The 26,228-nt window shown below is 46.3% G+C and overlaps 1 protein-coding gene across 1 annotated transcript in view; it reads right to left on the bottom strand.

Moving 5' to 3' along the window:
• Positions 1-26,228, bottom strand: part of cables1 (Cdk5 and Abl enzyme substrate 1) — a 193,716-nt gene that overhangs the window by 60,234 nt on the left and 107,254 nt on the right. The window contains exons 4-5 of the mRNA XM_072271720.1: positions 24,893-24,970; positions 1,918-2,023 (exon numbers count right to left, since the gene is read on the bottom strand). Of these exons, the coding sequence (XP_072127821.1) occupies positions 1,918-2,023; positions 24,893-24,970 (184 nt within the window). The remainder of the gene's footprint in view (positions 1-1,917; positions 2,024-24,892; positions 24,971-26,228) is intronic.

Here is a 26,228-nt window from a genome sequence, read left to right as displayed (position 1 = left end):
CAGAGAAGCCTGCAAAAGGTAGTTGATTTAGCCCAGTACGTCACGGGTAAAGCCCTCCCAACCACTGAGCACATCTGCATGAAACACAGTCATAGGAAAGCAGCATCCATCATCAGAGATCCCCACCACCCAGGCCATGCTCTCTTCTCGCTGCTGCCATCAGGTAGAAGGTACAAGTGCCTCAGATCTTGCACCACCAGGTTCAAGAACAGTTACTATCCCTCCACCATCAGGCTCTTGAACAAAGGGGATAACTACACTCACTTGCCCATCCATGGAGATGTTCCCACAACCAATGATCACACTTTAAGGGCTCTTTATCTTGTTATTTCATACTCTAGTTAAATTTTGCTATTTATTTGTATTTGCATTTGCAGTTGTCTCCTGCACTCTACTTGACCTTTCATTGATCGTTACTATCCTATATAATTTGCTGAGAATGCCTGCGAGAAAAGAAGTCCCAGGATTGTACATGGACCGGACCCCGGCACCTGGGAGGCAAACTACCACCCTAGTTTCTTTCCTGCGTCCACAGAATCGCCTGTCTGACCCCCTAATTACAGAGTCCCCTATCACTGCTGCCATCCTCTTCCCTTCCCTACCCTTCCGAGCCACAGGGCCAGACTCTGTACCAGAGGCGCGGCCACTGTCGCTTCCCCCAGGTAGGCCATCCCCCCAACAGTACTCAAACAGGGGTACTTATTGTCAAGGGGGACAGCCACAGGGGTACTCTCTGTCACCTCTCATCCTCATTTGTTCCCAAGAGAAAAGCCCTAGCTCGTACAACTTCCTCCCCAGGTAAGTCTCCTCTGCACCCTCTCTGAAGGTTCAAGGTGTGTTTGGTGTTGAATGGGATCTGGGATCAGTCTTGATGGAACGACAGAGCGGACTCTTGGCTGTAAGGCCTAATTCTGCTCCTACGTCTTACGGTCTATGGTCTTATGGATCCTTAGGTCAAAGACATAGTGCCCACGTCATAAAGCTACTGTAACATCAATCAGGCTTCAACACAAGGAAATCCAGAGTAACACACACTAAATGCTGGAGGCACTCAGCAGGTCAAGCAACATCTATGAAGCTTAATGTACAGTTGACGTTTTGGACTGAGACCCTTCATCAGAACTGGAAAGGAAAGGGGAATGAGCCAGAATAAGAAGGTGGGGGAGGGAAGGAATTCAAGCTAGAAGGTGACCGGTGAAGGCAGGTGGATTCCACAATCAGGCTCTCCTCTTACCCTTACTCATCCCCTCACCTACCCACCACCTCTCCTGCTGTCCCTCTTCCTCCCCTTTCTCCCTTAGTTCAATCTCCTCTCCTAACAGATTCCTTCTTCTTCAGCCCTTTACCTTTTCACCTATCACCTCCCAGCTTCTGACTTCACTCACCCCCTCCTCCCCTCCCACCTTCCAGCTTGCCCTCCTTCTTCTTCCCCCACCTTCTTGTCAGATATCCTCCCCCCTCCTTTCCTGAACTGTCAGTTGTTTATTCCCCTCTATAGATGCTGCCTGATTTGCTCCGTTTTATTTTATTTTAAATTATTTATGACAGGCCCTTCTGGCCCACTGAGCTGCACGGCCCAACAGCCCACCGATTTAACCCGCACCTAGTCACACGGCAATTTACAACAACCAACTAATCCACACGGTAGTATGTCTTTGGACTGTGGGAGGAAGCTGGAGCACCTGGAAGAAACCCACACACACAAGGAATGTACACACTTGCTTACAGAAGAAGTTGGAATTGAACTCTAAGCTCCAAAGCCCTGAGCAGTAATAGCATCATACTAACCACTATGTTCCAAAACTTTGTGTGTGTTACTATGTGAACATGCTTATCTTTAAAGCTGTTGCAGTCATGTACAAAAGCCATCGATCTCCTTGGACCCATAGGCACTAAAGGCAGTGGTCGAAAACTCACCTTGCCATTTGCACCCAGTTCCACTCCTTCCAGACCAACCACCATCTCCTTGGCACTGATTCCTCCGGAAGGATGCCTTGGCCTCGCACCCTCCGCTTGCATCTCCCTGAAACCAGAGTGAATAAACATCATTTCAATTACAAAGTTCCACAACTTCCACTCGAACCTCCTGCACATTCACTGATGTTGCATCAAAACTGAGGGAGATTTTGATTCATGGTCAAGAGAACCACATTTGTATAGCACTTCTGCTGGTATGAAGGCAATCAGAGCTTGCAGCAAGGTCTGGACCAGATGAAATAATGTGCTGAAAAACACATTAGACCATCAGCCATAGGAACAGAATTAGGCCACTCGGCCCATTGAATCTGCTCCGCCATTCCATCACAGCCGATGTATTCTCTCAACCACATTTGTCTGCCTTTGCCCCATGAAGCTTTGACACTCTGACAGACCAAGAACCTATCAACCTCCACTTTAAATGTGCTCAATGACTTGGGCCCAAGAACAGCCAGTAGCAATGAATTCCACAGATTCACCGCCCTCTGGCTAACAAAATTCCTCTCACCCCTATTCTAAATGGATGCCCCTTTATTTTGAGGCTGTGGCCTCTGGTCCTAGACTCCCCACTCTTGGAAACATCCTCTCCACATCTATGCCTTTCAACACTCAATAGTTTTCAAAGAGATCCTACCTCATTTTACTAAACTCCAGAAACTACAGGCCCAGAGCCACAAAACAGGCCACATACATTTCCCCCATTTCACGTACATCTGCTCTCACTCCATCCTCCCGCCACCCCACTAGGAATAGGGTTCCCCTGGTCCTCACCTACCACCCAGCCAGCCTCCGGGTCCAACATATTATTCTCCGTAACTTCCGCCACCTCCAACTGGATCCCACCACTAAGCACATCTTTCCCTCCCCCCCCCCCCTCTGCATTCTGCAGGGATCGCTCCCTACACAACTCCCTTGTCCATTCATCCCCTCCATCCCTCCCCACTGATCTCCCTCCTGGCACTTATCCGTGTAAGCGGAACAAGTGCTACACATGCCCTTACACTTCCTCCCTTACCACCATTCAGGGCCACAAACAGTCCTTCCAGGTGAGGCAACACTTCACCTGTGAGTCGACTGGGGTGATATACTGCGTCCGGTGCTCCCGATGTGGCCTTTTATATATTGGCAAGACCCGACGTAGACTGGGAGACCGCTTTGCTGAACATCTACGCTCTGTCCACCAGAGAAAGCAGGATCTCCCAGTGGCCACACATTTTAATTCCACATCCCATTCCCATTCTGACATGTCTATCCACGGCCTCCTCTACTGTAAAGATGAAGCCACACTCAGGTTGGAGGAACAACACCTTATATTCCGTCTGGGTAGCCTCCAACCTGATGGCATGAACATCGACTTCTCTAACTTCCGCTAATGCCCCACCTCCCCCTTGTACCCCATCCGTTATTTATTTTTATGCACACATTCTTTCTCTCACTCTCCTTTTTCTCCCTCTGTCCCTCTGAATATACCCCTTGCCCATCCTCTGGGTACCCCCCCCCCCACCATCTTTCTTCCCGGACCTCCTGTCCCATGATCCTCTTGTATCCCCTTTTGCCAATCACCTGTCCAGCTCTTGGCTCCATCCCTCCCCCTCCTGTCTTCTATCATTTTGGATCTCCCCCTCCCCCTCCAACTTTCAAATCCCTTACTCACTCTTCCTTCAGTTAGTCCTGACGAAGGGTCTCGGCCTGAAACGTCGACTGTACCTCTTCCTACAGATGCTGCCTGGCCTGCTGCGTTCACCAGCAACTTTGATGTGTGTTGCACATACATTAACCCTTTCATTCCCAAAATAACTCTGGTAAACCTCCTCTGGACCCTGTGTTCAAAAAGGGGCCCAAAACTGCTCACAGTAATCCAAGTCTTGGAGGCCGATATCAGGCTGTCTTTCAGGAGGGTGAACTCTTTCAAGGCAGCAGTCCCTGATGGAGTACCTGGTAAGGGTCTGAAAACTGGTGGGGATGTTCAAAGATACTTTCAATCTCGGCAGATGGAAGCTCCCACCTGCTTCAAAAGGGCAACAATTATATCAGTGCAGAAGAAGAGTAGTGTGAGCTGCCTACTGTCCAGTGTCACTCTGACGAAATGCTTCTATTGGCTGGCATCAAGCTCTGCCTCAGCCAGGCCTGGCCCATTACAAGTTGCCTATTGCCCTGAAAGGTCAACCACAGGCACATTCTCATTGGTTCTCCATGCGGCCCTAGATCGTCCTGCCTCGTCCCTGTGCCGAAGATGCCGCACCCCAGCGGCCTCAATGACTACAGACCGGTGGCATTGACCTCCCACATCATAAAGACCTTGGAGAGACTTGTTCTGGTGCGTTCAACACCACCTGCCCTGCTCTGCTGGGGGAGAAGCTTACAGTGATGCAGGTGATGCTTTCCTGGTGTCATGGATTCCTGATTACCTGACTGGCAGACCACAGTACGTGTGCTTGCAACACTGTGTGTCCAACAGAGTGATCAGCAGCACTGGGGCTCCACAGGAGACTGTCTTGTCTCCCTTTCTCTTCACCATTTACACCTCGGACTTCAACTACTGCACAGAGGCTTGTCATCTTCAGAAGTTTTCGGATGACTCTGCCATAGTTGGATGCATCAGCAAGGGAGATGAGGCTGAGTACAGGGCTACTGTAGGAAACTTTGTCACATGGTGTGAGCAGAATTATCTGCAGCTTAATGTGAAAAAGACTAAGGAGCTGGTGGTAGATCTGAGGAAAGCTAAGGTGCCGGTGACCCCTGTTTCCATCCAGGGGGTCAGTGTGGACATGGTGGAGGATTACAAATACCTGGGGATACGAATTGACAATAAACTGGACTGGTCAAAGAACACTGAGGCTGTCTACAAGAAGGGTCAGAGCCGTCTCTATTTCCTGAGGAGACTGAGGTCCTTTAACATCTGCCGGACGATGTTGAGGATGTTCTACGAGTTTGTGGTGGCCAGTGCTATCACGTTTGCTGTTGTGTGCTGGGGCAGCAGGCTGAGGGTAGCAGACACCAACAGGATCAACAAACTCATTCGTAAGGCCAGTGATGTTGTGGGGATGGAACTGGACTCTCTCACGGTGGTGTCTGAAAAGAGGATGCTGTGTAAGTTGCATGCCATCTTGGACAATGTCTGCCATCCACTACATAGTGTACTGGTTGGGCACAGTAGTACATTCAGCCAGAGACTCATTCCTCCGAGGTGTAGCACAGAGCGTCATAGGAAGTCATTCCTGCCTGTGGCCATCAAACTTTACAACTCCTCCCTTGGAGGATCAGACACCCTGAGCCAATAGGCTGGTCCTGGACTTATTTCATAATTTACTGGCATAATTTACATATTACTATTTAACTATTCATGGTTCTATTACTATTTATTATTTATGGTGCAACTGTAACGAAAATCAATTTCCCCCGGGATCAATAAAGTATGACTATGACTGTCACCTGGACAACACAAACACCGATGTCAGGACGCTGCTCATTAACTGTAGCTCAGCATTTAACACCATCGTTCCCACAGTCCTCACTGATAAACTTCAGAACCTGGGCATCTGGATCCTTGACTTCCTAACCAGAAGGCACAATCTGTGCACGTTGGTAACAGCTTCTCCACTTCACTGATGATCAGCACTGGTGCACCTCAGGGGTGTGTGCTTAGCCCACTGTTCTATGCTCTATATACGCATGATCGTGTGGCTAGGCACACATCAAATGCCATCTATAAATTTGCTGATGATACGACTATGTTGCCAGGATCTCAGATGGTAATGAGAGGGCATGAAGGAGCGAGATTAATCAGCTAGTTGGTGTGGCAGCAACCACCTTGCACTCAACTAGAAAGCTGATGGTGGACTTCAGAAAGGGCAAGACGAGGGAACACGGACCAGTCCTCACAGAGCGAGCAGAAGTGAAGAGCGTGAGCAATTTTAAGTTCCTGTGTGCTAATATCTCTGAGAGCTCACACTGGTCCCTACATACTGATGCAGCTGTAAAGAGCACGAGACAGTGGATATATCTCATTAGGAGTTTGAGGCAATATGGCATATCACCGAAAACTCTTGAAAGTTTCTACAGATGTACCGTGGAGAGCATTCTGACTGGCTGCATCACAGTCTCAACTTCCTTCCCAACTCCCTGTAGTCTTTTTTCAGGATCTCTTCCCAAGTCCCGGTGTTGGTCAATGCTGCCACCTCAGGCACTGTGAGGTGTCTGTAGCCCCTCACTGTTTGGTGAGATAAGAGGCAGGGCACCTGGAGTGTCACTTCCTTCCTTCAGCCTCGCTGGCTTGGTGGTGGCTGAGGGCCAATACGATGTCAGCTGGTCCCAGTACAGCATGATTGCTTTCCGCCACACAGGAAACCGCACCCGGTACACACATTGGAGATGCGGTGCAGCACCTCTCTCGTCCCTTCCAGTGGCTTCCAAGCTTGGAGGGGTAGTCCATTTCTCCGGAAGGTAAGTACACCCACACCAGGTACTGCAGCATTGGGGCCCTTCACAGCAGTGCATGAGTAGCTTCACATCCTGCCTATACCCAGGTCAACAGAAGGATTCGCACAGCATCCCCAACGTCTTTGTGACCACAAAATAGCCAGCCTTCACCAGCTCATGCACCGCCACAGTATGTTGCACGGAGTCCCCGGGGCAGAAGTCTGTGCCGTTGGAAAACTAATACCACCAGATCAGCAGCCCACCAGCACCACTGGAAAATGATGCTGCTGAGGTAGTAATGGGAGACAAAGAAATGGCAGATAAACTTAATGAGAACTTTACATCTGTCTTCACTGTGGAAGACACTAGCAGTGTGCCAGAGGTCCGTGAGTGTCAGGGAGCCGGAGTGAGTGTCATTGCTATTACAGAGGAAAAAGTGTTAGGCAAACTGAAAGGTCTAAGGTCGATAAGTCACCTGGCCCAGATGGACACATCCCAGAGTCCTGAGAGAGGTTGCTGAAGAAGTAGCAGATGCATTGGTCATGATCTTTCAGGAATCACTTGATTCTGGCATAGTCCTGGAGAATTGTAAGATTGCAAATGTCATTCCACCCTTTAAGAAGGGTTAAGAACCCTAATGCGAGGAAGGCAAGAAAAAGTTATAGGCCTGTTAGCCTAACTTCAGTGGCTGGGAAAGTGTTGGAGTCTGTTATTAAGGATGAGGTACTCACTGGAATTTAGAAGAATGCAATTTGGATCTCATTGAAACCTCCAGTAAACACTGATGCAAAATATTTATTCAGTTCATCCACCATTCTTTTGTTCCCTATTGCTACCTATACAGTGTTATTTTCCAGCGGTCCGATATCTATTCTCACCTCTCTTTTACACTTTATATATCTGAAGAAACTTTCGGAATCATAGAAAAAGTACAGCACAGAAACAGGCCCTTCAGCCCATCTAGTCCATGCCGAACCATTGAAATTGCCTTCTCCCATTGACCTGCACCCGGACCTCAGTCCTCCAAATCCCTCCCATCCATGTACCTATCCAAACTTCTCTTAAATGTTGAAATTGAGCCCGCATGCACCACTTGTGCTGGCAGCTCATTCTGCACTCCAACAAACTTGCAAGTAAAGCAGTTTCCCGTCATGTTCCCCTTAAACTTTTCCCCTTTCATCCTTATCCCATGACATCTGATTGTAGTCCCACCTAATCTCAGTGGAAAAAAGCTGCTTGCATTTACCCGGCTTTTTCTTTCATAATTTTGTATACTTCTGTCAAATCTCCTCTCAATCTTCAATCTTCCAAGGAATGAAGTCCTAACTTATTTAATTTTTCCTTATAACTCAGGTCTTCTGGAAAATTTACATCCTTGTAAATTGTCTCTGTACTCTTTCAACCTCGTTTACATCTTTCCTGTAGGTAGGTGACCAAAACTACACACAATTCTCTAAATTAGACCTCAGAAATGTCTTATATAACTTCAACATAGCATCCTATCTCCTCTACTTAACACTTTGATTTATGAAGGCCAATGTGCCAAAAGCTTTCTTTATGACCCTATCTACCTGTGACACCACTTTCGATGAATTATGGACCTGTATTCCCAGATCCCTTTATTTTACCGCACTCCTCTGTACCCTGCTGTTCACTGTGTAAGACCTACCCTGGTTAGACCTACTGAGGTGTAACACCTTGCACTTAAGAAATAGGAGCAGGAGTTGGCCATCTGGCCCGTCGAGCCTGCTCCATCATTCAATGAGATCATGTCTGATCTGGCCACGGACTCATCTCCACCTACCTGCCTTTTCCCCATAACCCTTAATACACTTGGCTGTATTCAATTCCATTTGGCATTTTTCAGACCATTTTTCCAGCTAATCCACATCCCTCTACATGCGAATGATAGCCTTCCTCAATGTCTACTACACCTCAATCTTGGTGTAATCAACCACATTATCATTAGACTGTTGATATATATGACAAACAACAAGCATTGACCCCTGTGGCACCCCACTAGTCGCAGGCCTTCAGTCAGAGAGAAAACCATCTACTACCACTCTCTGGCTTCTCCCACAAAGCCAACGTCTAATCCAATTTACTACCTCATCTTGAATACTGAGTGACCGAACCTTCTCGACCAACCTCCCCTGCAGGTCCTTGTCAAACGCTTTGCTGAAGTGCCTTCTTTTATATTTTTGTCTAGCTTACCCCTGTATTTCATCTATTCTCTCCTGATGGTTTTTTCAGTTGCCATCTGTTGATTTTTAAGCTTCCCACTCATTTTTGCTATATTATACCCCCTCTCCTTTGCTTTTATGATGTCTTTCACTTCCCATGTCATCCAATATTGTCGCATCCTCCCATTAGAATACCTCTTCATCTTTGGGATGTATCTATCCTGTGCCTTCCAAATTGCCCCCAGAAATACCACCCATTACTGTGCTGCCATCATCCCTGCTAGTGACTCCTTCCAGTCAACTTTGGCCAGCTCCTCTCTCATACCTCTATAATTCCCTTCATTCCACTGTAATATACATCTGACTTTATCTTCTCCCTTACAAACTGTAGGATGAATTCTATCATATTACAATAGATCCAGTCCAACCACCAAAGAAATGATGCACAAAGCAGATGGAATTTCATGCAGGCAAGTAAAAGATGCTGCACTTAGGGAAGACAAACCAGGGTAGGTCTTACACAGTGAACAGCAGGACACTGAAGAGTACGGCAGAATAAAGAGATCTTGGAATACAGATCCATATTTCCTTGAAAGTGGCATCACAGGTAGATAGGGTTGCAAAGGAAACTTCTAGAACATTAGCCTTCATAAATCAAAGTACTGAGTATAGGGGATGGGATGTTATTTTGAAGTCGTATAAGACATCGGCGACACTTAATTTGGAGTACTGTGTGCAGTTTTGGCCTAAGGTTGAAAGAGTACAGAGAAAATTTGCAAGGATGATGCCGGGAGTAGAGGACCTGAGTTATAGGGAAAGATTGACTTGGTTGGGACTTCATTCCCGAGTACATACAAGAATGAGGGAAGGTTTGATAGAAGTATACAAGATTATGAGGGGTATAGATAGGGTAAAGGCAAGTAAGTGCTTTCCACTGAGGTTGGGTGAGACCTTGTCAAAGGTCAAAGGTCATGGGTTAAGGGCAAAAGGTGAAAAGCTTAAGTGGAACATGAGGGTGGACCTCTTCACTCAGAGGGTGGTGAGAGTGGGGAACGTGTTAGGGTTCCTCCAGTTCAGAGGAGAAAGCCAGCAGCTGCCGGGGCTTCTTAATGTTGCACGACGACCACAGTGTCAGGCTCCTCATGGCATCAGGCACTCACAGTCCAGACTCGTGTGAGAAGAATTATAACCACAACAAGTTCAAAATCTCATTCTCCATTGAAAGGGATGGAACTAACGAGGGAAACAAGGGGGTAGTGTAGCGGTTAGCAGAGTCAGCAACCTGAGTTCAATTCCCGCCATTGTCCTTCAGGAGTTTGTATGTTCTCCACCTGACTGCAAGCATTTCTTCTGGGTGCTCCACTTTCCTCCCTCTGCCAAAGTTCAAAGTAAACTTATCTTCAATTTGCATGTGTCACCGTGCACGTGTCACCGTGCACAACCTTGAGATTCATTTTCTTGTGGGCATTCACAGTAAATAGAAGAAACACAGTAGAATCAATGGAAGACCCCACCAACAGGACAGAGAACAACCAATGTATAAAAAATGCTACAAACTGCGCAAGTGGTAAAGGAAAGAGGAAAAAAAGAAATAGTAATATTAATAAATGAGCAATAGACATCGAGAATATGAGATGACTCTTTATTCCCCTTCATAGATGCCACGTGACTTGCTAAGTTACTCCAGCATTTGCTGTGTATAATGTTTTAAAGATACTGTATATAGTTCTGCAATTTTTCAATGAGTTAATGTAGTCAGTTTTCTTTAAATGCATCTAAATCCTATTCGGTGCATTGATGGATTTTTCTCCTGAGCAGATCACAGGTTTGCATTGTTTGTGTTCCCTGCTCCCTACTTCCCCTTGCTTTTGAAGGGTCAAACCCCTGTGAATTTGGGTCACAGTGATGTGGACAGCTCTGTTTCTGTTGGCTCTGTAGCTTTGAAAGCAGAGCTCTGACTGTAACATCCAGAAAGAGTGCACAGTCCAGTCACCGGAGGAATGATGCACAGCGCCATCCGATCACTTCCTATTGTTTAGTCTAGACAGCAGGCACATCTTCCCACCTTTATCTCTAATCGGTCCTACCTTCACTCCTGTCATCCTTTTGTTCTTCACATAATTGAAGAATGCCTTGGGGTTTTCCTTTACCCTACTCACTAAGGCCTTCTCATGCCCCCTTCTTGCTCTTCTCAGCCCCTTCTTAAGCTCCTTTCTTGCTTCCCTATATTCCTCAATAGACCCATCTGATCCTTGGTTCCTAAACCTCATGTATGCTGCCTTCTTCCACCTGACTAGATTTTCCACCTCACTTGTCACCCATGGTTCCTTCACCCTACCATTCTTTATCTTCCTCACCAGGACAAATTTATCCCTTACATCCCGCAAGAGATCTCTAAACATTGACCACATGTCCATAGTACATTTCCCTGCAAAAACATTATCCCAGTTCACAACTGCAAGTTCTAGCCTCATAGCCTCATAATTTGGCCTTCCCCAATTAAAAATTTTCCTGTCCTCTTTGATTCTATCCTTTTCCATGATAATGCTAAAGGCCAGGGAGCGGTGGTCACTGTCCCCCAGATGCTCACCCACTGAGAGATCTGTGACCTGACCCAGTTCATTACCTAATACTAGATCTAGTATGGCATTCTCCCTGGTCGGCCTGTCCACATACTGTGACAGGAATCCATCCTGGACACACTTAACAAATCTCCATTTTCCATTCAAATTAGTATATCAGAGTTATTAGTTAACCCATCTGAGAGCCCTAATTCCAAACGTGTGATTCAAAGAAGCTTCCAGAATCATACAAAGAAATGTAATCACTAGCCAGAGAGTAGTGAATCTGTGGAATGGTCTGCCACAGACTGTGGTGGAGCCAAGTCCGTGGGTATATTTAAGGCAGAAGTTGAACATTTCCTGATCGGTCAGGGCATCAAAGGATATGTTGAGAAGGTAGGCGTATGGGGTTGAGGTGGATCCGGGATCAGCCATGATGGAATGGCGGAGCAGACTTGATGGACAGAATAGCCTTTTTCTGCTCCTGGGTCTAATGGTCTACGAATAAGATAACAACAATTGGTGCGCAGACTTTCTGTAGTGGGGATTAAAAAACAGCTCCATACAACACTTTCAATACTGGGAACATTTTACAATTGTGATAGGGTTAGGGTAACAGCAGTATTCAATGGCTCTGGCTCTGGAGTTTAGAAGAATGATGGGGGTGGGGGGGGATCTCATTGAATCCTATTGAATATTATAAGGCCTAGACAGAGTAGATGTGGAGAGGATGGTTCCAACAGTGGGAGATTCTAGGACCAGAGGTCACAGCAACAGAATAGAGAAGAGCATCCATTTAGAACGGAGTTGAGGAGGAATTTCTTTAGCCAGAGGGTGGTGAATCTGTGGTATTCATTGCCACAGGCAGCTGTGGAGGCCAAGTCATTGCGTGTATTTAAGGCAGAGGTGGATAGGCTCTTCATTAGTCAGGGCATCAAATGTTACAGGGAGAAGAGCAGAAGAATGGGATAGATAATAAATTCAATGGGCCGAATGGCCTAATTCTGCTCCTTTGTCTTATAGTCTTGTTATCCAAGTGAAATCTGTTTCTGGAATACCCACCGTCACTGGTACTTCATTATGAGATAACTGGCCTTAGTGACAACTGGGCAATGTAATTAATTAGTTATCCTTAAGCGTGAGCGTTGAGATTTTATCATTCTCTGCATGTTATCATGTTAAACACAAGCCTGATGTTTTGGGGCAGTGACAGGAATGTCATGGGAGATTTGCTGACTGCCTACCATGCTGATCCATGGGTTCTGTGGAAGTGAGTGAGGTCCTCAATGAATACTTCTCTTCGGTATTCACCAATGAGAGGGAACTTGATGATGGTGAGGACAATATGAGTGAGGTTGATGTTCTGGAGCATGCTGATACTAAGGGAGAGGAGGTGTCGGAGTTGTTAAAATACATTAGGACAGATAAGTCCCCGGGGCCTGACGGAATATTCCCCAGGCTGCTTCACGAGGCAAGAGAAGAGATTGCTGAGCCTCTGGCTAGGATCTTTATGTCCTTGCTGTCCACGGGAATGGTACCGGAGGATTGGAGGGAGGCGAATGTTGTTCCCTTGTTCAAAAAAGGTAGTAAGGATAGTCCGGGTAATTATAGACCAGTGAGCCTTAGGTCTGTGGTGGGAAAGCTGTTGGAAAAGATTCTTAGAGATAGGATCTATAGGCATTTAGAGAATCATGGTCTGATCAGGGACAGTCAGCATGGCTTTGTGAAGGGCAGATAGTGTCTAACAAGCCTGATAGAGTTCTTTGAGGAGGTGACCAGGCATATAGATGAGGGTAGTGCAGTGGATGTGATCTATATGGATTTTAGTAAGGCATTTGACAAGGTTCCACACGGTAGGCTTATTCAGAAAGTTAGAAGGCATGGGATCCAGGGAAGTTTGGCCAGGTGGATTCAGAATTGGCTTGCCTGCAGAAGGCAGAGGGTGGTGGTGGAGGGAGTACATTCAGATTGGAGGATTGTGACTAGTGGTGTCCCACAAGGATCTGTTCTGGGACCTCTACTTTTTGTGATGTTTATTAACGACCTGGATGTGGGGGTAGAAGGGTGGGTTGGCAAGTTTGCAGACGACACAAAGGTTGGTGGTGTTGTAGATAGTGTAGAGGATTGTCAAAGATTGCAGAGAGACATTGATAGGATGCAGAAGTGGGCTGAGAAGTGGCAGATGGAGTTCAACCCAGAGAAGTGTGAGGTGGTACACTTTGGAAGGACAAACTCCAAGGCAGAGTACAAAATAAATGGGAGGATACTTGGTAGTGTGGAGGAGCAGAGGGATCTGGGGGTACATGTCCACAGATCCCTGAAAGTTGCCTCACAGGTGGATAGGGTAGTTAAGAAAGTTTATGGGGTGTTAGCTTTCATAAGTCGAGGGATAGAGTTTAAGAGTCGCGATGTAATGATGCAGCTCTATAAAACTCCGGTTAGGCCACACTTGGAGTATTGTGTCCAGTTCTGGTCACCTCACTATAGGAAGGATGTGGAAGCATTGGAAAGGGTACAGAGGAGATTTACCAGGATGCTGCCTGATTTAGAAAGTATGCATTATGATCAGGGATTAAGGGAGCTAGGGCTTTACTCTTTGGAGAGAAGGAGGATGAGAGGAGACATGATAGAGGTATACAAGATAATAAGAGGAATAGATAGAGTGGATAGCCAGCGCCTCTTCCCCAGGGCACCACTGCTCAATACAAGAGGACATGGCTTTAAGGTAAGGGGTGGGAAGTTCAAGGGGGATATTAGAGGAAGGTTTTTTACTCAGAGAGTGGTTGGTGCGTGGAATGCACTGCCTGAGTCAGTGGTGGAGGCAGATACACTAGTGAAGTTTAAGAGACTACTAGACAGGTATATGGAGGAATCTAAGATGGGGGCTTATATGGGAGGCAGGGTTTGAGGGTCGGCACAATATTGTTGGCCGAAGGGCCTGAACTGTGCTGTACTATTCTATGTTCTATGAGGAGGAATTTCTTTAGCCAGAGCGTAGTGAATCTGCAGAATTCATTGCCACAGGCAGCTGTGGAGGCCAAGTCTTTATGTATACTTAAGGCAGAGGTTGATAGATTCTTGATTGGTCAGGGCACGAAGTGATACGGGGAGAAGGCAGGAGATTGGGGCTGTGAAGAAAATTGGATCAGCCATGATGAAATGGTGGAATGGACTCCAAATCTGCTTCTATATTTTATGGTCTTATGGTCTTATGGTCTTATGGTATCTGTACAGATTGCAGAGTTTATGTATCTGCTCACTCTTCAGGGTGAATGTATCCATACAGTTCTCACCGTGTAAATATGATTGATCGCGGTATTTAAGATCGTCATAGCCAAGGGAGGTAGCAGGAATAAGCTCTCACTACCTACTAACTGCTCCCAATGGCATGCGCCTCGAATAGCCTCTGACAACCAGTCCCAGCTTCTGGCCTTCACGTGTGGCTTAGGTACTAAGCCAGGCCAAACCGTTTCTATTGACAGGAAAAGGGGCAAAGGCAGGTATTAAATATTTTCCCCCTTTTACATTGCAACTCATCCTGTTGACTGGAATTTTGCTCCATAATCAGCCTCTCCTTGCTAGGAGTCTCACTACACATTGCCTGTTTGTAAACCAACAGCACCATCCTCAGCCATATCACTCTGGTTCCCATCCCCTGCCAGGTTAGTTTAAACCCTCCCCAACAGCTCAAGCAAACCTGTCTGAAAGGATTTTTGTCCCACTCAGGTTCAGGTGTAACCCGTCCCTTTTGTATAGGTCATACCACCCCCCCCCCCCCACGAATCTGAACCTCTTCCCCCCTGTACCAGTTCCTCAGCCACACATTCACCTGCCAAATCACCCTATTCTTACCCTCACTGGCGTGTGGCACAGGCAGCAATCCAGAGAGTACTACCCTGGAGGTCCTGCTTCTCAGTTTTCTACCTGGTTCCCTAAAATCTCTTTTCAGGACCTGCTCACATTTGCGTCCTATGTCGTTGGTACCAATATGTAGCAAGATTTCTGCCTGCTCACCATTCTCCTTTAGAATGCCAGGGACTCGATCCAAGACATCCCTGACCCTGGCACGTGGGAGGCAGCAAAACACGTGGGTCTCTATCGCATCTCGTGTCTATTCCCCTAATGTCGGAATCCCCCGTCACTACTGCGATCCTCTCTCCCCTCCCCCCCACCCCCTCTGAGCCACAGTGCCAGAGCGTCGGCTGCTGCCGGGAAGGTCAGCAGGCTTATTATTGAGGGGGCTGGCCAAAGGGGAACTCTGCACTGGCTGCCCACTTCCCTTCCCTCTCCTGACATTTACCAACTTACCTGCCTCCTGCAACTTGGGGGCTACTTTCCTCACAGGTTTACAGCACCGTCTGTATGGAGGGGCAGGGTCCACGGCATGGGATCGGGGAAAGCTGACAGAGCTGTAAGCTCAGCCAGCACCATCAGGCCTCCCCCCAGCACATCGAGGACATATTCAAAAAGTGATGCCTCAAAAAGGTAACGTCTGTCTTCAAGGACTCTCATCACCCAGGATAATGCCCTCTTCTCACTGTTACCATCAGGGAGGAGGTACAGGAGCCTGAAGACACACACTCAGTGATTCAGAAACAGCTTCTTCCCCTCCGCTATCAGATTTCTGAATGGACATTGAACCCATGAACACTACCTCACTATTTTTCTTTTTCTCCTCTCTTTTTGCACTATTTGTTTAATTTTGTATACATACATACATACAGTATATTGGTAGTTTTCTTATTGTGTATTCAATGTACTGCTGGCAGGATAAAACAGGGTTCTGGCACTATCACCGCTTATGTTGTTCCACATAAAACCAGAAGTTAACTTTACTTCCTGCAAACCAAAGCACAGCCCGAGGGGCGTCAGAGATACATCTTACAGCTTAACTGAAACTCTGTAGAAAAGAACTCTCTTTTGCTCCACCACTATCCTTGACCTTCTCCAAACTGTAAAGGCAAAAACTGAACAGAAATGATTACCTCACAGAATAACGGAGTTGATACATACTGCTCAGACGCTGGAGGATGACAGGCTAGGGATGAATTCTTCACCGGTCTGGCCACCCTGCAGCCGCCAGATGCACTGGTGATTGACGGACAGTGCCACTGTGCTGTCTGCTGCCTCAGTACCAAGCACGAAGCAGCGCCGCACATTACCACATCAGCCCTCGCCGGGGTCTGACAGAACAAGCCAGAGACAGACAAGATAACAGCTTACTACGTCCCATCAAAACCTCAAATTAAAGTGTTATTTTGGTCTTGTTTTCAAATTATACTTAAATATTGTTTCAAAGGCAAAATGTTAATGCTTACTTTGTCTACAGATCCAGAATGATGTCATACTGATAAATGCTTAGTGTCACAAAACAACATTAAAGGTTTGATGGATAGTCGTTTTCTCAGGAATGTTTTTTATATAAATGTAATCACTTAAACACACGGAGATTGATGTGTAGAAATCAGCAGCTAAGAGACCATAAGACTATAAGGCATACAATCAAAACTAGGCCATTTGGCCCATCAAGTCTTTTGACTAGTACACCAGATTGAACATAAAGGTGGAAATTCCTGCAACCGACTTCACCTCCTCCTCAAAAAATCCATTCCAGTAATGAGATGCTACCTGGTCTTAATAAACCCAGGTGGAGGTCTGATCAAAGAAGACAAAGATTAGCTTTATTTGCCACATGTACATTGAAACTTTGAAACATACAGGAAAATGCGTTGCTTGTGACAGCGACCAACACAGTCCATGGACATGCTGAGGGCAGCCCACAAGTGTCACCACGTTTCTGCCACTAACATAGCATGCCCACAACTTACTAATCATATTGCGTACATCTTTGGAATATGGGAGGAAACCAGAGCACCTGAAAGAAATCCATATGCACCCGGGAGAACAAATTAGCTCCTTACAGACTGTGCGGGGAATCGATGGTAAACGCTTGTGTTATAAAGTTATTGCGCTAACCACTACATCAACTGCCACACCAATTCATGCCTTTCTAAATGAAAGTTTGTATTGTCCCGTCAAATAGATGCCAATCAGTTAACCAAAGTTAAAATAAGTATGTTACAATTAATTTTTAAACATTATCTATATTAGGATCTTGTTAAGCAACCTCATGTGCTGCACCTTGTCAAAGTCCTTCTGAAATTCTAAGTAAACAACAGCCACTGATTCTTCTTTGTCTTTCCTGCCTGTTATTTCATAGAAAATAGGTGCAGGAGTAGGCCATTCGGCCCTTCGAGCCTGCACCGCCATTTATTATGATCATGGCTGATCATCCAACTCAGAACCCCGCCCCAGCCTTCCCTCCATACCCCCTAACCCCCGTAGCCACAAGGGCCATATCTAACTCCCTCTTAGATATAGCCAATGAACTGGCCTCAACTGTTTCCTGTGGCAGAGAATTCCACAGATTCACCACTCTCTGTGTGAAGAAGTTTTTCCTAATCTCGGTCCTAAAAGGCTTCCCCTCTATCCTCAAACTGTGACCCCTCATTCTGGACTTCCCCAACATCGGGAACAATCTTCCTGCATCTAGCCTGTCCGATCCCTTTAGGATCTTATACGTTTCAATCAGATCCCCCCTCAATCTTCTAAATTCCAACGAGTACAAGCCCAGTTCATCCAGTCTTTCTTCATATGAAAGTCCTGCCATCCCAAGAATCAATCTGGTGAACCTTCTCTGTACTCCCTCTATGGCAAGGATGTCTTTCCTCAGATTAGGGGACCAAAACTGCACACAATACTCCAGGTGCAGTCTCACCAAGGCCTTGTACAACTGCAGTAGTACCTCCCTGCTCCTGTACTCAAATCCTCTCGCTATAAATGCCAGCATACCATTCGCCTTTTTCACCGCCTGCTGTACCTGCATGCCCACTTTCAATGACTGGTGTATAATGACACCCAGGTCTCGTTGCACCTCCCCTTTTCCTAATTGGCCACCATTCAGATAATAATCTGTTTTCCTATTTTTGCCACCAAAGTGGATAACTTCACATTTATCCACATTAAATTGCATCTGCCATGAATTTGCCCACTCACCCAACCTATCCAAGTCACCCTGCATCCTCTTAGCATCCTCCTCACAGCTAACACTGCCACCCAGCTTCGTGTCATCCGCAAACTTGGAGATGCTGCATTTAATTCCCTCATCCAAGTCATTAATATATATTGTAAACAACTGGGGTCCCAGCACTGAGCCTTGCGGTACCCCACTAGTCACGGCCTGCCATTCTGAAAAGGTCCCGTTTATTCCCACTCTTTGCTTCCTGTCTGCTAACCAACTCTCCACCCACACCAATACCTTACCCCCAATACCGTGTGCTTTAAGTTTGCACACTAATCTCCTGTGTGGGACCTTGTCAAAAGCCTTCTGAAAATCTAAATATACCACATCCACTGGTTCTCCCCTATCCACTCTACTAGTTACATCCTCAAAAAATTCTATGAGATTCGTCAGACATGATTTTCCTTTCACAAATCCATGCTGACTTTGTCCGATCATTTCACCGCTTCCCAAATGTGCTGTTATCACATCCTTGATAACTGACTCCAGCAGTTTCCCCACCACCGACGTTAGGTTAACTGGTCTATAATTCCCCGGTTTCTCCCTCCCTCCTTTTTTAAAAAGTGGAGTTACATTAGCCACCCTCCAATCCTCAGGAACTAGTGCAGAATCTAACGAGTTTTGAAAAATTATCACTAATGCATCCACTATTTCTTCATCAAGGAATTCCAGTAGATTCAGTAGATTTCAAGGAAACCATGCTGATTTTGTCCTATTTTATCATGTGCCTCCAAGTACCCTGAAACCTCATCCTTAGTAACAGACCCCAATGCCTTTCCAACCACGGAGGTCAGGCTAACTGGCTGAGAGTACCCTTTCTTCTGCCTCTCTCTTAAAGGGTAAAAGAATAGCACACGTGACTTGTGAGGGCTGCATACCATTGCAGACTTCAAAGCCGAACATTGTGGTGCCGCCAACATCGCAGCCTCTTTCCCAGATGAGCTCAATCGCTTTTATGCTCGGTTCGATGTCACTAACTCTGAGCCTCCGAGGAAAGCCACCGCTACAACCTGCAACCTGGTCATCTCTGACGCTGAGGTATGCCGGTGTTTCCAACGAGTGGACAGTCACAAGGCTGCGGGACTGGACAGCATCCCAGGGCGAGTACTCAAGATGTGCGCAGCACAACTGGCAGGTGTGTTTACTGACATTTTTAATCTCTCCCTCTCTCAGTGTAGAGTGCCCTCCTGCTTCAAATTATCCATCATTGTGCCTGTACCAAAAGAGACCAAGGTAACATGCCTGAACGACTGGCGTCCTGTCACACTCAGCTCAATAATAAGCAAATGTTTTGAGAGGCTGGTCAAGGACTACATCTGCAGTTTGCTACCACCCACACTGGACCCCTTACATTTCACCTACCGACACAACCGATCGACAGATGACGCAATAGCCACAGCTCTGCATACCCTTTATTGTGTGCAGTTTTGGTCCCCTAATCTGAGGAAAGACATCCTTGCCATAGAGGGAGTACAAAGAAGGTTCACCAGATTGATTCCTGGGATGGCAGGACTTTCATATGATGAAAGACTGGATCAACTAGGCTTATACTCGTTGGAATTTAGAAGATTGAGGGGGGATCTTATTGAAACATATAAAATTCTAAAGGGATTGGACAGGCTAGATGCAGGAAGATTGTTCCCGATGTTGGGGAAGTCCAGAACGAGGGGCCACAGTTTGAGGATAAAGGGGAAGCCTTTTAGGACCGAGATTAGGAAAAACTTCTTCACACAGAGAGTGGTGAATCTGTGGAATTCTCTGCCACAGGAAACAGTTGAGGCCAGTTCATTGGCTATATTTAAGAGGGAGTTAGATATGGCCCTTGTGGCTAAAGGGATCAGGGGGTATGGAGGGAAGGCTAGTACAGGGTTCTGAGTTGGATGATCAGCCATGATCATAATAAATGGCGGTGCAGGCTCGAAGGGCCAAATGGCCTACTCCTGCACCTATTTTCTATGTTTCTATGTTTCTATGTTTACCGTCCTTACATACCTGGAGAAGAAGGATGCTTATGTGAGAATGCTGTTCTTGGACTACAGTTCAGCATTCGACACCATAATTCCATCCAGGCTCGACAAGAAGCTCAGAGACCTCAGTCTTGGCCCTGCCTTGCGCAGCTGGATACTGGACTTCCTGTCAGATCACCGGCAGGTTGTAAGAGTGGGCTCCCTCACTTCCGACCCTCTGACGCTCAATACAGGAGCCCCTCAGGTCCCCTCCTTTACCCCCTGTATACCAATGACTTTATCACCACCCACAGCTCCAATCTGCTAATTAAATTTGCTGATGACACTACATTGATTGGCCTTATCTCAAACAATAACGAGCTGGCCTACAGGGAAGAAGGCATCTCTCTGACACAGTGGTGCCAAGAAAACAACCTCTCCCTCAATGTTGCGAAAACAAAGTAGCTGGTTGTGGATTGCGGGAGGAATGGAGACAGGCTAACTCCTATTGACATCAATGGATCTGGGGTTGAGAGGGTGAGCAGCTTTAAGTTCCTCGGCATCCACATCACTGAGAACCTCACATGGTCTGTACATACCAGCTGTGTGGTGAACAAGGCACAACAGCACCTCTTTCACCTCAGACGGTTGAGGAAGTTTGCTATGGGCCCCCAAATCCTAAGAACTTTCTACAGGGGCACAATTGAGAGCATCCTGACTGGCTGCATCACTGCCTGGTATGGGAAATGTACCTTCCTTAGTCGCAGGACTCTGCAGAGAGTGGTGCGGACAGCCCAGCACATCTGTAGTTGTGAACTTCCCATGATTCAGGACATTTACAAGGACAGGTGTGTAAAAAGATCCCGTAGGATCATTGGGGACCCGAGTCACCCAACCACAAACTGTTCCAGCTGCTACCATCCGGGAAACGGTACCGCAGCATAAAAGCCAGGACCAACAGGCTCCGGGACAGCTTCTTCCACCAGGCCATCAGATTGATGAACTCACGCTGATTTGAATGTACTCTATATTTCATTGACTGTTCTACTTATAATAAATTATTATAAATTACTATGATTGCACATTGCACATTTAGACGGAGACGTAATGTAAAGATATTTACTTCTCATGAATGTGAAGGATGTAAGAAAGAAAGTAATTTAGTTCAATTCAAGAGAGTTGAGGGTAGATATAGGACCAATAGAAAATGACGCTGGAGATATTGCAATGAGAGACGCAGAGATGGCAGAAGAACTGAACGTGTATTTTGTATCATTCTTCACAGTGGAAGATACCTGCGGTATACTGGACATTCAAGAGGGTTAGGGAAGTGAAGTATGTGCAGTGAAAATTACAAATGTGAAGGTGCTCAGGAAGCTTAATGGTCTAAGGGTGGATAAATCTCCTGGACCTGATGGAATGCACCCTCGGGTTCTGAAGGAAGTAGCTGAAGAGATTAACGATGATCTTTAAAGAATCGATAGATTATGTCATTGTACCAGATGACTGGAAAATTGCAAATGTGACTCCGCTATTTAAGAAGGGTGGGAGGCAGCAGAAAGGAAACTATAGACCTGTTAGCCAGACATCAGTGGTTGGGAAGTTTTTGGAATTGATTTTTAGGGATGAGATTATGGAGTACCTGGACGCATATGACAAGGTAGGCCAAAGTCAGCATGGTTTTCTGAAAGGAAAATCCTGCCTGACGCACCTACTGCAAATTTTTGAAGAAATTTCAAGCAGGGTAGACAAAGGAGATGCAGTAGATGAGGTGTACTTGGATTTTCAGAAGGCCCTTCACAAATTGCCACACATGAGGCTGCTTAGCAAGGTAAGAGCCCATGGAATTACAGGGAAGTTACTAGCATGGGTGGAGCATTGGCTGGTCGGCAGAAAACAGAGAATGGGAATAAAGGGATCCTATTCTGGCTGGCTGCCGGTTACCAGTGGAGTTCCACAGGGGTCAGTGTTGGGATCGCTGCTTTTTATGATGTATGTCAATGATTTAGACTGTGGGATTAATGGATTTGTGGCTAAATTTGCCGATGATACAGAGGAGCGGGTAGTGTTGATGAAACTGACAGCCTGCAGAGAGACTTAGATAGTTTAGGGGAATGGACAAAGAAGTGGCAAATGAAATACAATGTTGGAAAGTGTATGGTCATGCACATTCATGGTGGAAGAAATAAGCGGGCAGACTATTATTTAGACGGGGAGAGAATTCAAAATGCAGAGGTGCAAAGGGACTTGGGAGTCCTTGTGCAGGATACCCTAAAGGTTAACCTCCAGGTTGAGTCGGTGGCGAAGAAGGTGAATGCAATGTTGGCATTCATTTCTAGAGGTGTAGAGTATAAGAGTGGGGATGTGATGTTGGGGATCTATAGGGCATTCATGAGACCATACTTGGAGTACTGTGGGCAGTTTTGGCCTCCTTATGTTAGAAAGGATATACTGACATTGGAGAGGGTTCACAGAACGTTCACGAGAATGATTCCAGGAATGAAAGGGTTACCATATGAGGAATGTCTGGCAGCTCTTGGGCTGTATTCCCTGGAGTTCAGGAGAATGAGGGGGGATCTCATAGAATCATTCGAAATGGTAAAAGGCCTGAACAGATTAGATATGGCAAAGTTGTTTCCCATAATAGGGGATTCTAGGACAAGAGGGCATGACTTCAGGTTTGAAGGGTGTCCATTTAGAATAGAAATGCGGAGAAATTGCTTTAGTCATACGGTGGTACATCTGTGGAATTTGTTGTCACGAGCGGCTGTGGAGGCCAAGTCTTTGGGTGTATTTAAGGCAGAGATAGATAGGTTCTTGATTAGCCAGGACATCAAAGGGTATGGGGTGAAAGCAGGGGAGTGGGGATGACTGGAAGAATTGGATCAGCCCATGACTGAACGGTGGAGCAGACTCGATGGGCCGAATGGCCTGTTTCTGCATGGTCTCATGGAAATCCATCGAATATTGAAATACCTAGATAGAGTGAAATTGGAGGGGATGATTCCTATGGTGGGGGCGTCTAGGAACAGAGGGCACAGTTAGAGAATTGAGGTATATCTATTCAGCACACAGGTGAGGAGGAATTTCTTTAGCTGGGGTTGATGAATCTGAGAAAGTCACTGTCACAGATGGCTGAGGAGACCAAGTGATTGGGTACATTTAAAATGGAGATTGATAGGATTAGCCAAGGCATCAAAGATTATGGATAAAAGGCAGGAGAATGGCATTGACAGGATAATAAACAAGCCATGATGGGGCAAACCCGATGGGCCAATTGGCCTAATTCTGCTCGTACGTCTTTTGATCTTAAGGTCTTTTTGATTTTGTCCCCATATTACACTGCAACTCATCCCACTGACTTTAATTTTCCCTATCATCTGCCTGTCCTTCCTCACAGTCTCATTACACACTGCATCTCCTTGTATACCAACTACCTCATCCTCAGCCCTATCACTCCGGTCCCCACCCCACGGGCAGATTAGTTTGAACTCTCCGCAGAGCTCAAACAAACCTGCCCGCAACTATATTGATCCCCTCGGGTTCATGTTTGTACAGGTCATATCTTCCCCAGAGGAAATCCCAATGATCCAGAAAACTGATGGGGCCCTCCAAAGGAAGGAAAACTCTTCTGTCGAACCTTCACTGCCTTGTGACCATACTTGTGACAAAGGGAAAAACTTCTATAAGACCAATAGGACCATAAGACATAGGAGCAGAATTAGGCCATTCATCCCATCAAGTCTGCTCTGCTATTCCATCATGGCTGATCACAGATTCCACTCAACCCCATACACTTGCCTTCTTGCCATATCCTTTGATGCCCTGACTGATCAGGAAATTATCAACTTCCGCATAAAATATACCCACGGACTTGGCCTCCACCTCAGTCTGTGGCAGACCATTCCACAGATTTACTACTCTCTGGCTAAAAAAAATTTCTCCTTACCTCTGTTCTAAAAGGTCACCCCTCAATTTTGAGGCTGTGTCCTCTAGTTCTGGATACCCCCACCACAGGAAACATCCTCTCCACATCCACCATATCTAGTCCTTTCAACATTCGGTAGGTTTCAATGAAATCCCCCGCAATTCTTCTAAATTCCAGTGAGTACAGGCCCAAAGCTGCCAAACACTCCTCACGTGTTAACCCCTTCATTACCAGAATCATCCTTGTGAACCTCCTCTGGACTCTCTCCAATGACAACACATCCTTTCTGAGATATGGGCCCTAAACTGTTGACAGTACTCCAAGTGCCACCTGAGTAGAGTTTATAAAGGCTCAGCATCATCTCATTGCTTTTATATTGCATTTGCCTTCTTTAGTACAGACTCGACCCCCAGGGAAAAATCCAGACGCAGAGCCCCTATGGCAGTTGTGCTGACTGGCAACTCCTGCGACGCCACTGGTGCCAAACTGTATCGGTCTTTGCTGTTCCTTTGGATTCATCAGCTGGGGAGAGAGGGGGCACCTGCTGCCTGGGCAACAGCTTGCTCTCCATATCGCTCTGCCCTGACTTGTGTATCACGTAGACAGCTGGAACGCAACATGCATTGTCAACCCCGACCAGCGGAGGCCTCATACCAATTTGAGATTGATTTTCTTGCAGCCACTCACAGTAGAACAAAGATGTACAATAGAAACAATGAATATGTGTCACAGGAGATGCCACAAAAGTAGAAAATAGAGCCCGCGTAATGCGGTGTGGGGGCTGTTACTCTACTCACCCAGGCTGAGCGCTGTCTTGATACGGCATTACTGAGAACACCGAGCAGAACGACCTCTTGCCGCTGATTAACACTATCCTAGAAAGGCAGAGATTGACAAATTACTCATAATTAGCTTTCAGGAATCCAGCAACCAGAGGAATGTAATCACTTTCTCCACGTCAGCAGCACCAGGTATCACAGCACTGATACACAGTGAGTCTCGATTTATATGAACTTCCAAAAATAAACCATTGGTTTGTGCTTGTTATTAGGCAATGTCGCGCATCAAGGCTTCAGCAGGGGTTCTCAACCTCGGTTAATGGGAGGGGTCCACAGCATAAAAATCTGGGAACGCTTGCATTCACCAGAGGGTGCTGAATCTGTGAAATTCATTGCCACAGATGGGTGTGGAGGGCAAGTCATTGGGAATATTTAAAGCAGAGGTGAATAGATTCTTGATTAGTCAAGGCATCAAAGGTTACAGGGAGAAGGCAGGAGAGTGGTCCTCGCCGGCCAATATAAGACCATAAGAAATATGAGCAGAACTAGACTGTTCAGCCCATCAAGTCTGCTCCAGCATTTTATCACAGCTGATTTATCATTTCTCTCAACCCCATTCCCCTGCCTTCTCTCTGTAACCTTTGACACCCTGACCCATCAACTGTTCCTCATATTCATTCCCAGGTTTCACTGCTGGTGGTCCTTCCCTAGCAACATACACAATTCAAGCCCTTTCTCTGCCATCATTAATTGTACCAGTACAGAGTTGGATAATGAAAACCGGACCCTGTCCTGAATTTGCCCACAAACACTACTTCCTTATTCAGGAAATTCACTCACATTCATACAGACACAGAAAAGCTTACTCAGTAACGCTCCTCCTTACTGCAGCCTCAAAGCACCACTCTCTACCCGAACCTCCCTCCTCCCTCATTTATTCATTCCTCGCTCTTTTATATCAATTCCAAAGTTCATATTTCCATGTGTTCAGGACAAAGATGCAAACGGAGAAAATCACTGCAACACTGCCCTCCCCGCAAGCTGCCTTTTCCAAAAGCTCCCTTCCAGAAAGCTCCATAGGGCTATTAAAACAAAAGCTTCACGCCAACTTAAATATATATTCCTCCAAGCAGTGAGTCTGATCAACCATTCTAGTTTGCCACCCACCCCCTCTATCTACTGCAACAGGCCGTAAACAATTTGTCACTTTCATAATGCTCTGTAGATTGTAAATATATGCTGGTATTATGCACATTATATTACATATCGATACTTTAATCACTAAGTTTACTTTCTATATCATCTCATATTCTTTGTAAGTGTTGCATGCTGTTGCTATTTTTGTTGCACGCCG

The sequence above is a fragment of the Mobula birostris genome, chromosome 1, assembly GCF_030028105.1.
Source record: "Mobula birostris isolate sMobBir1 chromosome 1, sMobBir1.hap1, whole genome shotgun sequence".
Lineage (NCBI taxonomy): Eukaryota > Metazoa > Chordata > Chondrichthyes > Myliobatiformes > Myliobatidae > Mobula > Mobula birostris.
This window is presented reverse-complemented; position numbering and strand designations above follow the sequence as displayed.